This window comes from Balearica regulorum, chromosome 12 (assembly GCF_011004875.1).
Source record: "Balearica regulorum gibbericeps isolate bBalReg1 chromosome 12, bBalReg1.pri, whole genome shotgun sequence".
In the NCBI taxonomy this organism is placed as follows: domain Eukaryota; kingdom Metazoa; phylum Chordata; class Aves; order Gruiformes; family Gruidae; genus Balearica; species Balearica regulorum.
In genome coordinates this window covers 19,942,120-19,957,317 of record NC_046195.1, presented here as the reverse complement: position 1 = coordinate 19,957,317, position 15,198 = coordinate 19,942,120, and the positions used below count along the sequence as shown (strand labels likewise).

The 15,198-nt window shown below is 39.0% G+C and overlaps 1 protein-coding gene across 3 annotated transcripts in view; it reads left to right on the top strand.

Moving 5' to 3' along the window:
- Positions 1-15,198, top strand: part of CERS3 (ceramide synthase 3) — a 52,338-nt gene that overhangs the window by 1,564 nt on the left and 35,576 nt on the right. The window contains exon 1 of one of the 3 annotated variants that reach the window (XM_075763898.1): positions 2,170-2,297. The exons of the other annotated variants lie outside the window; for them this stretch is intronic. Coding sequence (XP_075620013.1) covers positions 2,293-2,297 — 5 coding nt within the window. The 5' untranslated portion in view covers positions 2,170-2,292. Of the gene's footprint in view, positions 1-2,169; positions 2,298-15,198 lie in introns of those variants that run through there. 3 annotated transcript variants of the gene reach the window in all.

The following is a 15,198-nucleotide window of genomic DNA, read 5'->3' as shown; positions in this document are numbered from 1 at the left end:
TGTCTAAAATCAAGCTTAGGTAATGCAGACATGAAATTCCAACAGAATTCCTCACATCCATTATGTACTTTATATAAGTATAGAATATATACTTAATAAATTTGTTAAATCAGAAACAGATAACTAGAAATTAAGTGTCTGCAATGCAGTGAGATGGATATTGAATTTAAATTCTTATACTATCTTTTATTAGATCTAATTTGAATAACCTGAAAAGTAAGCGTCTAAGACTTTGCCTGGGGAAAGTGAGTTTGGAACAGGATCCAAACCAGTGTGTGCACTTAGCAGGAAACCACCTAATGTTGGTATGCTTAACATGCAGCTTGTAGTGCTCTTACAAGGGTTTGGCAATGGGAAAGTACTGATGACAGGGACTGCTGTGAAAATCTCAGACCTCATCAGAACTGTAAGAAGCAGTTTTCCTCTTAGGATTGTCTCTTGAAGGTAAGTGTTCTGTTCTAATTGAGAGCCAAGTAAGTTCTGTCTTTCTTTTTGAATAGCTATTTAATGTTAAATTAAAGTAGATACTGAGTTAAGATGAACAGTTTCTGGAGCAGGTGACTCTGACCCCCCCAAATCTCTGTGGCCATCTTCTAGAGCTCTGAACTGGTGAATCCAACACTGTCAGGAAATAAAACTACGTGAAGCTTATGGAATAATTTAGCTGGAAATTAGAGTGCTCTCCAGATACACCTGCGTGGTATCTCAGACAGCAAGGTTTGAACCTCAGTCTTACTCTTTCAGGATGACAGCTGTAATCACTTGGCAGTTACGTAGGAAAGAGTGATGCCCTTTGCTGGCATGTGGGAGATCTGAATATTCTGTGCATTTGTTGTACTTTGTTTTCTTCCTGAGATAACTTTTGTGCATAGGGTGAGAATGTCAATGAATGGAAACTTTTCCATTCATGCTTATTGTTACTCTGGTTAAAAACTAACCTCTGAGTTGTCCAGGGCAGAAGAAAGCCTGGTTTCTCTTTACTGCTTGAACTTGGTTATGCTCTAGATGCTGAGTAGCTCATTTCTGTCAGGACTAAAATGGATCTGGGCATGTTCAAAGATGCAGCTCTAGACAGCTTGGGAACTTTTCAGTTCAAACAAGGGAAGTGCCTTTGGCAAGGCAGTTGAGCAAGAGTGTCTCAAGATTGCTATTTTAAATGTAGGTACTCAGACTTCAGTGAAATCCTTCCCACTATCTTCACTTCTTTTCTAATCTAGCCTTTGCTGACTAGTTTATTTTAACTAAATTAACTGTTTTCACTGAACATACTATGGTTCAGCATGTCTTGGTCTATACTTTGCCACTTGAAGTCTCTAAATTACAATAGTGTTTCTCAGACACTTATAAGCCAGGTGGGAAAGGTAGAATGGGGAGATAATTTCAGTTTTAAGTGCTTGTAGTCTTGTTTGTCAGTGATTACTACAACTATAAAAACGTTTTTGAATTAAAAAATTTAAACATCTCGGAACAATGTGTAGAATTTAGCAAGAAGCGTAGGACCTGTAACTTGATTTTTGAATACAGCAAATCCAATTGCAATCCAACTGTATTTAATTGTTACAGGCATGAAGTTGATTGTGTGCCCAGTTGGTTATTAGTAGTGATCATTCCCACATGTTTCACTTCTCAGAAAGCCATTGTTTTAATTCTCAGAATGTTTTCATGTTAAAAATGGGTAAATGTGGTTTGTGTCTGGCAACTAGATGCCTTAATGTGTTGATATTTTACCATTTGTGAACTGTAGGACCTGAGCTGGAGTAAAACTGATGTGAATCAACTTTTGTTTTTATTGCACACAAAATGAGTGTGAGCAGTGAAGGTAGCTAGTAGATCTGTGGCTATATTCGAAAAGTCTAGCACAAAGAAAACACCTTGCAAAAGAATTTGGGTTTTAATCCATTGGTGAGTATATAAGGTGGGATGGTTGGGGTTTGTTTGATATTTTTTTTTCTTTAGTTCTTACTATCTATTTACTACTATTTTAGGCAGAGCTGTTATTTTGTTTGTTAGAGCAAATTAACTCAGCTGCAGAACCTATTACCTATGTTAACTGACCTACTTCCTAAGTTCTAATTTATTACTAGGAGGTTGGTGTGCCTTACCTTTGAATATTGATATCTAAGAACTTTTCTTGTATTATTTCAAAGCAAGACACAGAACAAATCAGGTGACCTGTCTGGAGACAGTTTTCTATCTGAGGCCTTATGCTGAAATGTCCAGAGTCTCCATTTATGTCTGTGCAGTTGTTTTGAGGAGTTTACCTTCAACATCAATAGAATAAATTATGCTTTAATGAGGTAAGCAGTTAGCACTAGAACTTGCTTACAGGATGTGCTTTTTTAAAAAGAATATTTTTGAACTTGCATATTTGTAGAGCTTGATAGCAATTACAGCTGAATCCAGGTGGTTCCATGCTTGTGGTTCTTAAAATTGGATTTCCTCCAGTATTTTTATGACTGCTTTCCATTCTAGTTTTAAGACTTGTAATACAAGTTTTAATTCTGTAATACAAGAACAAAAACCAACCTTGAGAATTTCTATACTTGTGGTGCTCTTGTAAAGCTGAGAATAAGGAGCCTTGGTTGTTCCCTGGTTTTTCACTGCAGGATAAGCGTTGTTTGTACCTCTTCCAAAGTCAGTCTGGGATGGCATCTGAAGTCAGTATCAAGTATTTGTCACAGCCTTTCAGCGTCAGTAGGAGTGAAAATACTATGGTCGTTACAGTTTTCCTTCTGTGTATTTTCCCTTAAAAGTTGTCCAAATGAATTTGTAAATTCTTGTGTTTTGTACAACTCTGTTGGGTTACCTGGTTCACTCTGAAATCTTGTTAGACAAGCCAGTTGTATGTGTCAGAATGGGTGACAGGCAGGCTTTTACTATCACTAGCTCAACAGCAGGCATGGGCCTGGACTTGGTTGAGAAACATAGTGGGGATTTAGGCTTTTCCAAGTCATTGTCTTAAATACTGTGCAAATTAGTTTGTTGCTGGTAACTGTCAGGACACTCCTTAATGCACAAGCTGGCTTGCTGCTGGTTACATACAGCAAGGAAGAAAGGAGTAGAACAATATATTTTGTGGTAAAAAGCTGACATTGAGAATTACAATATCCTTAGTTATTTCTGGCTCCTACTTGCCTGTGCTACAAAACATGAGTTTTCTCAGTCAGCAGTGTCCTTTCAGGGGGAAGATTTGAAAAAATTGTGAGATGTTTGAAAAAGTAGCACACACAACCTCAAAAGTAATTGCACTGCTGAATGTTGGTTTCATTAAAAGGTTGTAGGGAAGGTTTGTACGTACATACTCTGAAACCGTGTCAGGAGGTGTAGCTGCTAATCGTTGTCTAAGGATCTGCTCCATCTTATCTTGGTGCTAGAGAGTTGAAACCTGAAAGATTTTCTGTGGAGCTTCAAAGAGCTTCCAAATGTCCATAGGTGTTGTGAAGGAAGTAGTAGCTTCATAAAAAACAATGGATAAGACTTTGAAACCTATTTTGCACAACAACATGTACTGATTAAGTAAAAAAAAAATTTGTTGTCAAATGACAAAATCTTGTGTGCTTATCCCTACATTCACAATGTTCATTCTTTGCTTGCTAGCTTTATCTTCAAATGTAATCTTTCAGAGTTTGTCAGCTCTTAGGGTAACTTTGTTACTACAGTCCTTTGTAGCTATTACATGTAGGGATTTAACTGAAACAGAAATTAATGCCTTCTGGAAACTTAGCTCCAGTACTTGACTTCCTTGATAGTGTTTATATTCTTCAAGAAAATCAGGTATGAGATGGTGTTCTCTTTCTGCTGACACCAGTACAGCTGCTCTCAGAATTAGGCAAAGATCCATTATGCATCAGATGTAAAACCAAACTGATTTTTTTTTAATTATTTATCTCCTCAAGGGAGAATCTAGTACTTGGTCATCTTTAGCAGAGTATTGGTCCCTTTAAAAGAGTGTTTCTATTCTTAAGCTAAAAACATTGACCAGTATGATGCCAGTGTTTTCTGTAATTTTCAATTATGAGTTGATGCAGAAGGGGGAATTGCTGGCTGTGAAGCATTAAAGGGATTGCCTTTCAGTTCCACCAAGCAAATGCTCATGTTTTGCTTTTGTGTTCTCTGTGGATGGATAAAGATTGATGCTCTAAGAGTCTTCTAGTAATGTAATCAAACAACATTTGCAGTGTTGTCTTATATGCAAGTGTTACAAATTGTTGAGGTTTATTTTCATATGGTTGTTAAACCAGTGCTTCCAGCTCCAAGGATCAACAAGGCATCTTTTTTTTTTAATCCTATGTTATTTGGACTGTTGGAAATGAATTAAAAAAACTTTCTGAATGAATTGGTTGGACTAATTATTAAATCTCTAGTGTTTCAGCCAGAAGATTTTGTGTATTAGTCTCCTGCATCTTAAGCCAGTAAGAGCACACCGGAGTATTATTTGAGTGAATTAACAGTGCTGTAGTTAGAATGGAAAGGGTGAACTACAGAAGTCAATCCTTAGATACAGTTGTTCTAACTAAGATTTTGAGTAACATGAAAGTTTTAACACGCTGCTTACTATAAATGTGAGCAACAGAGTTACTCTTCTTGCTAAATGTACCTTTTAAAATGTATTAGAACATAGTGAAAGTACTTTATATAGATATGCAGTTTTATATATTTGAATTGCACTAGTGTTTCTGGTTATTAGAAAGGTGAATTTGACAAGTATGGACAAGGTGATGCTAAATCAAGGGGAAAGAAAAAAATCTTCTCACCAAGGATATTTTAAAGACAAAACAGACTAGGATTTTGCATTTAAAAAATGCTGACCAAACTGTAACCAGATGAATTATTCACTAAAGCACACATACATCTCTGTGCCTCTGGATATAAGAGCATTCTTAATTGCTGTCCTGGAGGCTTATTGATACACTGTGTTCAGTATTTAAATTAAATACAGCAAAGAGTTTCTAACAATTTGAAAGAGATAGCATAATTGTGGTATTTATATCCATCAATTGTTAAGTGTGCAGAGAAATTGGTTAGAAAGCAGTCCCCAGGTAATGTCTTTTCCTGAAGCCTTTTTCCTAAGCTTATCTTCATAAGTAATCTGGATGATGGGATCAAGTGCACCCTGATGAAGTTTGCAGATGATACCACACTGAGTGGGGAAGCAGACACTTTGGAAGGGATAACCACCCTGCAGGAAGACCTAGAGAGGCTGGAAGAGTGGGCTAACAAGAACCTTAGGAAGTTCAGCAAGGACAGGTGTAAGGTCTTGCACCTGGGAAAACATAATCCAGGAGTGCAGCACAAGCTGGGATCCACCTGGCTGGAGAGCAGCTCTCTGGAGAGGGACCTGGGGGTCATGGTGAACAACAAGCTCAATATGAGTGAACAGTGTGCTGCAGTGGCAAAGAGAGCCAACAGGATGCTGGGCTGCATCAACAACAGCATCACCAGTAGATAAAAAGTCATTATTCCACTCTACTCAGCGCTTGTCAGGTCACACCTAGAATACTGTGTTCAATTTTGGTCCCTGCTATACAAAAGAGATGTGGACAGACTAGAGAGGGTCCAGAGAAGGGCCACCACGATGATAAAAGGACTGGGAAGTCTGCCATATGAGGAAAGGCTGAGAGAACTGGGTTTGCTCAGCTTAAGAAAGCTTAGGGGAGACCTCATCACCATGTTCCAGTACTTAAAGGGTGGCTACAAAGAAAAAGGAGACCCCCTTTTTAAAAGGAGTCACATGGAAAAGATGAGGGGTAATGGGTGCAAGTTACTCCTGAGGAGATTCTGATTGGACAATGGAGGAAAATTTTTCAAAATAAGAACAATCAGCCATTGAAATAATCTCCCCGGGGAAATGGTGGATTCCCCAACATTGGACGCTTTGGAAATTTGGCTGAATAGAGTGCTAGGCCATCTCGTCTAGGCGGTGCCTTTGTCTAGACAGAGCTTTTGCCAAGAAAGATTGGATGAGATAATCCTTGAGGTCCCTTCCAACCTGGTATTCTGTGATTCTAAGGGATATTTGAAGCCTATTAACAATCCTGTTCTCTGCATTTTAGTGAAATGATGGTGGCTTGGGTCAGCAGTAGAGTCTGTTAGTGTTTCTTCACTTCTCTCCACTGTCTTTATCCTTCCAGTGTTACTACTGACATCCCCTTTTTATCCAATTGTCATCTTTCTTCTTGATATTAAGGCCCAGATTCTCAAATTCAAATTCTCTAATTCTTATTAAAATTCACAGGAACTAAATTCTGAAACGATTTAAAAAGATTTAAGCATTTTGAAGATTTCAGCCTATGTTGTCACATTGTGTGTATTCCTGATTTAGTCCTGCAATGGCATTCATGTACAAAAAGTGTTTATTACCTTAATGCTTGCTCTGTTCAAAATCAGGTATCTAGTCTTCAATTATGACAGACGGTATTATTAATTAATTAGAAATGAACCTCTCCTTACTTAAAACTCTGTATGGATTACAAACCAGGTCATACTTCCTAGTAAGAAAGGTCTTGAGGAGAGATCTTTTCAAGAGATTGTAAATGGTCGTCTTCATCCCTTTTATGTAGGGGAAGATTGGTAGATTAGAAGATGCAGATTCACGTGAAGAGGAGCTTAGCTTTTAATCTACAGATTGCAAGATTATGAGTTATGATATTGATGTCCTTGAACATGTGACTGATTCATTTTCAGATATTTGTTGATTCTTGAAGAGCAGAAAGTATAGGAATATCAGGGTTTTTTACCTTAATCATGAAGGAATACCAGATGACAAGAAGGTGCGTTTCACTGGTGGTGAAAAGAGAATTCAGGGTCATAGAATCATAGAATGGTTTGGGTTGGAAGGGACCTTAAAGATCATCTAGTTCCAACCCCCCTGCCATGGGCAGGGACACCCTCCACTAGACCATGTTGCCCAAAGCCTCATCCAACCTGGCCTTAAACACTTCCAGGGATGGGGCCTCCACAACCTCTCTGGGCAACCTGTGCCAGTGCCTCACCACTCTAACAGTAAAGAATTTCTTTCTCACATCTAATCTAAATCGACCCTCCTTCAGCTTAAACCTGTTCCCCCCTTGTCCTGTCGCTACACTCCCTGATAAACAGTCCCTCACCATCTTTCCTGTAGGCCCCCTTCAGAAACTGGTAAGCTGCAATTAGATCTCCCCAGAGCCGCCTTTTCTCCAGGCTGAACAACCCCAACTCTCTCAGCCTGTCCTCATAGGAGAGATGCTCCATCCCTCCAGTCAGCTTCCTGGCCCTCCTCTGGGCTCTCTAACAGCTCCATGTCTCTCCTGTACTGGGCCCCCCCAGAGCTGGACGCAGTACTGTGGGTGGGGTCTCACAAGAGCGGAGTGGAGGGGCAGGATCACCTCCCTCGACCTGCTGGTCACGCCTCTTTTGATGCAACCCAGGACACAGTTGGCTTTCTGGGCTGCAAGCGCACACTGCTGGCTCATGTTGAGCTTCTCATCAATCAATACCCCCCAGTCCTTCTCCTCGGGGCTGCTTTCAATCCATTCCTCGCCCAGCCTGTAGTCGTGCTTGGGATTGCGCTGACCCACGTGCAGGACCTTGCACTTGGCCTTGTTGAATTTCATGCGATTCACTCAGGCCAAACTATTATTATTAGATCAAATTGATTCCTGCTTTTTCTGTGTATATATAGGACTGACATTTGATTAACTCTGTCATTGAGATAATCAGTTAGCAAAAATGACTAGGTACTAATAGGCAATACATTTAGAACATTTATCTGTGGGTTCCCCAGATGAATTTTAAGGTTTTTGTACAAAGGGAAACAAAAAAAGCCCTGAGGTTTTGGGGTTGTTTTTCTTCTTCCCCCTGCAGATGCCATCATACTCAACAGCTCTGATTCTAGAAGTTTAAGACTTGATACAGTCTCAAAGATTTGCCAAGAGGGTTTTCTCTACTGAGAAAGTTAACTAATGCTATAATCTTTCTTATGTAACTGCTTAGAAGCTCAGGTGAAAGCTCACATCCAATGTGTGGATTCGCTATAATTTAGGTATTTAACTGGCTGGAACATAAAGAAGTGAATTTTATGAATTTTTCTTGTTCTAATATTTTTTCCACTGAAAACTTATAAATAATTTCCAGTGATATGTGAAATAATTATTTGGGTCAATTACATGCCTCCATTATCTAATTAAATATAATTGTATGATTGAGTAGGTGTTATGCTGCAAGTAAGGAGTAGTAACACTTTTTTTTCTCAAACATACAGATTGCAATGGCATGTTTTGGTTGGTTGGTTTTCTTTTTTGCAGCGTTCAAATGTAAGATACCTGAAGGATAAGTACTATGAAAGTGGAGTGATAATTGAAAGGTCAGTGGGCAGCTTTGATCAAGAGGTTATGGTTAGCTTATTATTTACCATGTAATATCTTTAATCTTGTAATAGGGTCCTACGTAGGTGGTGAGTGCTACCTAACAAATGCTCCTCAAAAAGTGTATAAAAATACTTTCTCCCAGTTTATTATATGTAGCAGCCCCACATTTGCTCCAGTCAAACAAACATGGTTTTTGTAATTTAGCGTAACAGTGAAGAAATCATGGATTGAGGCATAAGAAAGAGGTGTTTCTGCCAATTACCTATTACATTACTGGCACAGTATTACCCAAGTGATGTATGAATCAGGTTGCTCTAGGCTTTCCTAATTGGCAAAGTGTTCCTAAGTGTTCGGCTTGGTTCATGCTAGTGGTTCAGATGTGGGAAAGCATGGAGATAATTTAAAGCAACAGCAAAACCATAATGCTACCTTTCTGAAATAATCCTTCATGTTTAATATTAATCTGGCTCATCAGTTTATTGAATACTGCTCTCAGTTTTACGGAAGGACTGAAGGCTTGCAATAGTTGCAAAATATAATACCTCAAAAAAAACCACCCCACCAAGCAAAACTATATGAACAAGCCCAAACTCTTCTCTGGAGGGAAACAAATGGACAGGATCCAAATATTGTCTGGGTTACATCTTCTTTTATTGCAGTCCTTTGGATTATCAAAGTTTCAGTATACTCAAAAGGAGCTGTGGAAATTAAGGCCAGGGGGAGGAAACCTCTCCAGTGTTATTTACATAGACACAATCTGTGGTTTAGGAAGTCTGTGAGTTCCAAACTACTGAAGGCTGGGGATATCATCAGTTACTATTTTGTGTTTATTCTGTTCTTGTACTCTTCCTTAGTCATCTGCTATTAGCTGCCTTCAGAGACAGTATGCTGGGTGAGGTGAAACTTTGGTTTAACTTTGACATGCCTGTTCCTACTTCATGGGTTGCTGTTTGCTGACTGCAAGCAGGAAGAAAGGGCTAATAAGAGGTTCTCTGCTCCTGGCTTGTCAGTGAGGTTCTCTCCTTCCTTGTGAACATTAAGAATGCTAAGTAATGCCAACATTTCTGAATGCTCTTACTGAATGCCCAGTATTTGAAACTGGGGAGAGCTGGTGAGGTATGACTTTGAGGCTTGTTCCTTAGTTGTGGAATTTTAAAAAAAAATAATTAAACACATGCTTGTATGGCATCTCTAACCAAACATACACCCAGTGTATGTTTCCCTCTGCTTTAGGAATTTCAAAAATTCCGCTTCTATCTTCTGAGGAACTGGAACACTTTTGTGTAAAACATTTAGTTGGTTGAGGCTGGAAATATTCCTGAGGCTGGTCAATAGGAGCAGAAACCTTTCTCTAACTTTATTTGAAATCCCAGACTTCATCTAAAATGCGTATAAAAATATCAGCATGAAGTGGCGCATTTGGGGCTTCCTTTTCTGCTCAATCAGCAGGCGCAGCATCCTCCCCTGCCACGTATAGAGCAATATAAGCTGAGACGAGTTCTCATCGTGCAACAAAATACCACGTGACTTCAAACGTTTCTTCATCTAGTATGTTGAAACAAGCACAAGGGAAGGCACTCAGCATTACTACTCCTGAGTTTCACTGAGTAGATACATATGACATCAGGATTGCCTTCAGTCAGAAATCTTGAAGTGCAGCTTTGCTGGGTGGGTCTCTGAAGAATTTGAAAGGGTTCTGTAGATAGGGCGTGTTTACTTTTGTCAAAGTAGTGAGCGTAATGCCTCTTCCCTGCTAAGGTGCTTATGTTCTCTTTGACTGCAACATCATAAAGGTAGGATTTTATTTTTCTTTCCTTTTTTCTGTGGTTTTTTTCCTTCCCCCCCCCCCCCCCCCCCTACATCAGTTGCTGGTCTCTAGCATTGTCTGTTTTATAAGGGAAAATTAGAGTAACTCTTACAATAGTCTTTGGATACAGAGTGGAATAGGTGTTAATGAGATCTTATATGTTGCCACTAAGCATTCCAACCTGTGAGAACTGCTTTTTATTTTAGAGAAAAGTAGTACAGGTTACAGTATTAGTTTTGTTTTTCTACTTCTTGTATCATTTATTCTATTAAGCACTTGTAAGACCACTTCTTTCTGAACTGGAAGGGAGGAAAATTTATTAACAGGAAAAATAGTGTTAGCTAATGATGTAAATGGGATTGCATTAAAAAAAAACAACCATAAAGCAAACCCCTTGAACTTAAGTTGCTTGAAAAAGCTAGTTCTAATTTTGTTCTCTAAAATGCTAAGAAAAACATGTTCGATAAGAAATTCAGTTTAACAGAGGGTTTTTTTAATAAGACTTACCTGTTGAAGATCTGAAGAAGCTAGTGCTATAAATAACACATTTAAACAAGCTGCCAGAAAGAGTGCTGTCATAGTAATGCTATAACATACAGATAGAGGAACCCTGTTCATTTTTTTTTCTTCTTACTTTTTGTAATGCATTCCTATTTTTAGCTAGCTTCCTAGCTTGGGTCAAATCTTTAGCTGGAGTACCACTGTTGATGAAGAGGCTATGCTGGTACAGATTGAGCTGCAGATCTCTCCCTTGCATTTGTTAGGACATGAAAAGGATGCCAAACAGTGGCTGAAATAATGAAATACCAGTTATGTTCTGGCTCCACTTCTCATTGGCTTTGTGGGTGGAGGATATTTGGACAGGTTAAACTGCAAAGGAGGGGACAACCAACAGAACTGAGAACAGCGGAGCACAACAGACTTCATTTAATTGCTGGTTCAGGCTGGTGTAGACATCATAAAGTCAATGTCCAAGCTTGAGCCACTATGTGTCCATGATCGCTGTTGCAGGAAGCTAAAAATTGGACAGTTTTCCAGAGCGCAAATGGCACCGGCCCTGTCCCTTTCCCAACCTCCCAAGGGCTAATTTAAAACCTTGAGTCATCCCTTGTGCAGGTAAAGAAGCCAACAACCTTTGCCTCTGCACCCTCAGGTCCTCTCTCTAGTTCCTACTGTTCTGCTGTCTTCACATGTTTTGTGGTACTGTTGTATTTTTAATAGTGTGCTTATCCTGCCCACTGTCTACCCGTATGCCTCTCTGTTCTTCTCTGCCCTTAACCCTTATCTTAAATAAGTGACTGAGAAGGCTCACAACTCTGGTAAAATCTCCATTATATAACTTACAATTTTAAGTTAGATTTCAGGTTTTTATTTCAAATAAAATTTTGGTAAGCTATAAAAATTAATCATTTTTGCATCTTTCCCCAATAGTAACAATTTGAAGAAAAGTGTCATACTTAAAAAGTTTTCCATAGGTTCTGACAAGCGTTACTAACAAGTTCTTGAAGCAACTAGTGTTAGTCCTTTAGCTCTGTTTGAATTTTTTATGAATTAAGCATCTATTAAGAACCTGTAGTTTGGATAGGGCTTGCTTTTTTTTTCCCCCCAAGAACTATTTTTTTACTTCAGAATTATTGCAGATATTTAAGTTAATTCATAGCTCTTTACCCAACTCTATCAATGTTACGGATTTTTAAAGCTTAAAAGTAGACAGTTTGCACTGTAACTGTACAGTGTGAGAACTGTATTTCACCTTCGTCAGCTGCCTGCAATCAGCTAAAACCATTTTAGCTACTCAAAAATGATTTACCTTTAAGTAGAGAGAGCATGGTAACCTTCACCTGGAAAATGAATTATTTCAATCAGGTCTGGTTCTATTTTTTCCCCCTAGAGAACAGGGAAAAATATGAAACTCACTTGCCACCTTAATTGAGATTTATTTAAAGTGCCATTTTAGCCTGCTACAATATAGTAACCAAGTTACAAGGAACCGTAAAAAGTAAAATATTCTAATTGCCCTATAACTAGGCACTTTAAAAGTTTACAGTTGAGATTTGTACAAGCTAGGGAGTAAATTTGAAGTTAAAAGTCTCATAGCAATCTTAATTCAGCTGTTTTATATGTATGCAGTATTTCAGTGTTTCATCACAGGAACCTCTTAAGTCCAACAGCTCTTTTCTTCTGTGCTGCCACTGGTTGTACATGTAGGCTTGGTAAGATGGCATTCACGCTGTGGCTTGGGTTGTGTGGAATTTAACTGGACTCCTGTTGTCACATTTGGACAGACAAGATGGAAAGAGATGGTAGCATCAATCCAATATCCTTCATTCAGTTATTTCCTCCACAAACCGTAGTTCAAACTCTTTATGCCAATTAGGCACAAAACACTGCTTGATCAAATGCAAAAAGCAGTGCCAAGAAGCAGGAGCAAGCCACGTCTGTCTCCAACTGGCAAATACCTACAACTAACAACTGATGCCTGAATGAATGGTTTTGTGTGGAAGAAAACAGTGGAGGTCCGGGTTGCTTTTACTGCCTTTGGGACTAATAACTTTTTAGCATAAAAATGATCAGTGGAGAAACTAATCTGGTGTCACATCCTGTGATTTCTCAAACTTGCAAGTTGCAAGTGCGTCCAACAGCTGCTTTACACATCTTTTGTACATTTGAAAGACTGTATGGCACAATATCAGCTGTCAACGCTTGGATGAATACTAAACCATTAACAAGCTAGGGTTTGTACATATGGGTTTTTTTGGATTTTATTAAAACTCACTTTTCTGTAGTATTAGGATTTTTTTTTTAAGGTGTATCTTAAGTAGTGCTTTTGCTATCCTCAGTAGGGAAGAGGTTGCATAACTGTTAGCAACAAAGTGTAGATCCTATATTTTTTCACCCATTTCATGGTGGTGATTGCAGTTGGGATTCTACAAAGTGCTATCTCTTTTTAGCAGAACACAAATCTGTTGCTGAAACTTGTGTGTTGCACGTATTGTTTAGTCTTAAGCAAAACCGAAACCTGTGATATGGTGGATCTGATCTTTACTCTTTTAAACCGCTTTGGTCTAATGTTGGTGATTAACAGCCTGGAACAGCCTTGCTATCTCTTTTGATATCTCGGAGACTTGATTCTTCCCAACAGTCACTGCACCAGCTTTACCAGTTCTACCAAATGAGGAGAGAAATAGGAGAATTACATTATTCTTTTCACCCATTTCATTTTTTCCCTGTTACACCTCTGGAGTCACACTGAGTAGACAGTCTAATAAAATGATTAGAGAAATTAAGACTTCTTTCACGTCTATGTTTGTGTTAGTGATCCATTGGGTTTTCTAATTTATTCAGTAAATAAGTATAGGAAATCCTAACACGTCCTTCAAACCTGGATATCGCCTTCTCTTAGTTCTGATTTTAGAAATGCAGGTTTTTGCAAGCAAGAACTTTTGTGCGGAGAACATAAAGCTTTGGTTCTGTTTCTTTTTATTCATTCCCCAGACTGCAGGAGCCAGAAATTCCACTTCAAAGCAGTTCCTGAATTTGTTTTTCAAAATGTAGCCGTGTAGCTTTTGTGAAACCAAAATTTGCCTTTTTTGCTTAATGGCATTAAAAATACGAGATTTTTTTTTTTTTAATTGAATATAGCAAGGATCCACGGAACAGAGCTTTGAAAGAAACTTCACATTGGTACTTCCCTACTGAGTAGGCTTTCCTTTAATTATAAAGGATGCAGTTTCTGAAGTAATCTTTCCTGATTTTCCTGTTTTGCACTAGGCCATTTAAAACTAGATTAGGCTACAGAGGAGATCCTTCCTTAGCAAGGAGGTGATTAGATTTATTTGGTGTATTTAATTTCCATGATGCAGGGGAAATTGCTAGTTTTCTAAAAATATCTTTATTTTATTGTTAGACTGACTTTTAGGTCCTTCTAGAGCAAGGGCAAGGATTCTAGTTTTACCAATGAAAATGATATTGGTGGTTCTGGTGTATGGATAGGAATTTGGGAAGAAGTAGGGTTTTTTCACCATAGGTTGGGCAGAATATGGATCACTTGGCTGTTATCGTTTCTCAGTCAACACATCTTGTTTGGTGCTGTTGTGAGCAGTAAGGGGAGAAAAAAAAATGTTCTGAGCTCAGCACTCTGAGGAATAGGAGGTTCAGACTGGGTAGGCTTTCAAGTTTCTTGTTAGAGCTGATCCCAAATCAGGACAAGCTGAGCCTTTGTATCCGCTGCCTGTTCTTTGGAAGTAGTGTGTGCAAGGGGAAAATAACAACTTGTGACAGTTTCTGCAAACTAAAAAGAACAGCTGCCTTTGAAATCCAGCATCTACAGCATCATCTCAGCACTGGAACTGGTTGCCACCACTTGTGGTTAGACTGGAACATGTCTTTGTGTGGTAACGAGCTCCTGACAAAAGTAAGTGTCCTCTAGATTTACGCTGATGTACTAGGGAAAAGAACCTGGGTCTCAAGAACTGCAGTCATAGCGCTTCTCGGAGGTGAAGATTTCTCGGCAGCATAAAATGAGCCTGTTGCAAAACACACTCCGCTCAGCCAAGTGATAATACATCGGTTCTCCCATTTCTCACCCAGATTTCGGGCACTATATGAGGAAATGCCTGTCTACCTCACCATCACTCCTCACAGCCCCTGTGTGGCAGAAGGGACAGCTGAAAGATGTCTATGTATTTATTAGTCCCTTCCACAAGAAGAGCTGTGGTGATGCCTTCCCTTTTCCACTCACAGTATGGGCACTTAGAAGAGGTGTTCTCAGTGTAGGATTGTATGGCCAAAGGGTTGCTGGTCTTCCTAACCTCTTAGGATTCAACAAGCTGCCAGAAATCTTTGGATTAAAACCAAGACTAAACAGTATAGACAACATTATTTAAAATACATGTAAGTGTTTGAGGTTGGTCTAGATGTAATATGCCAGAGCTACAGACCTTGTGGGGGCAAAATGTTTTTTTTGCAGAAAAAGTAGCGTGCAAACAGTAACAGGCAAATTTTCTCTCCTATGCAATGGCAATGTGCCTTTGACCTGATGTGGTC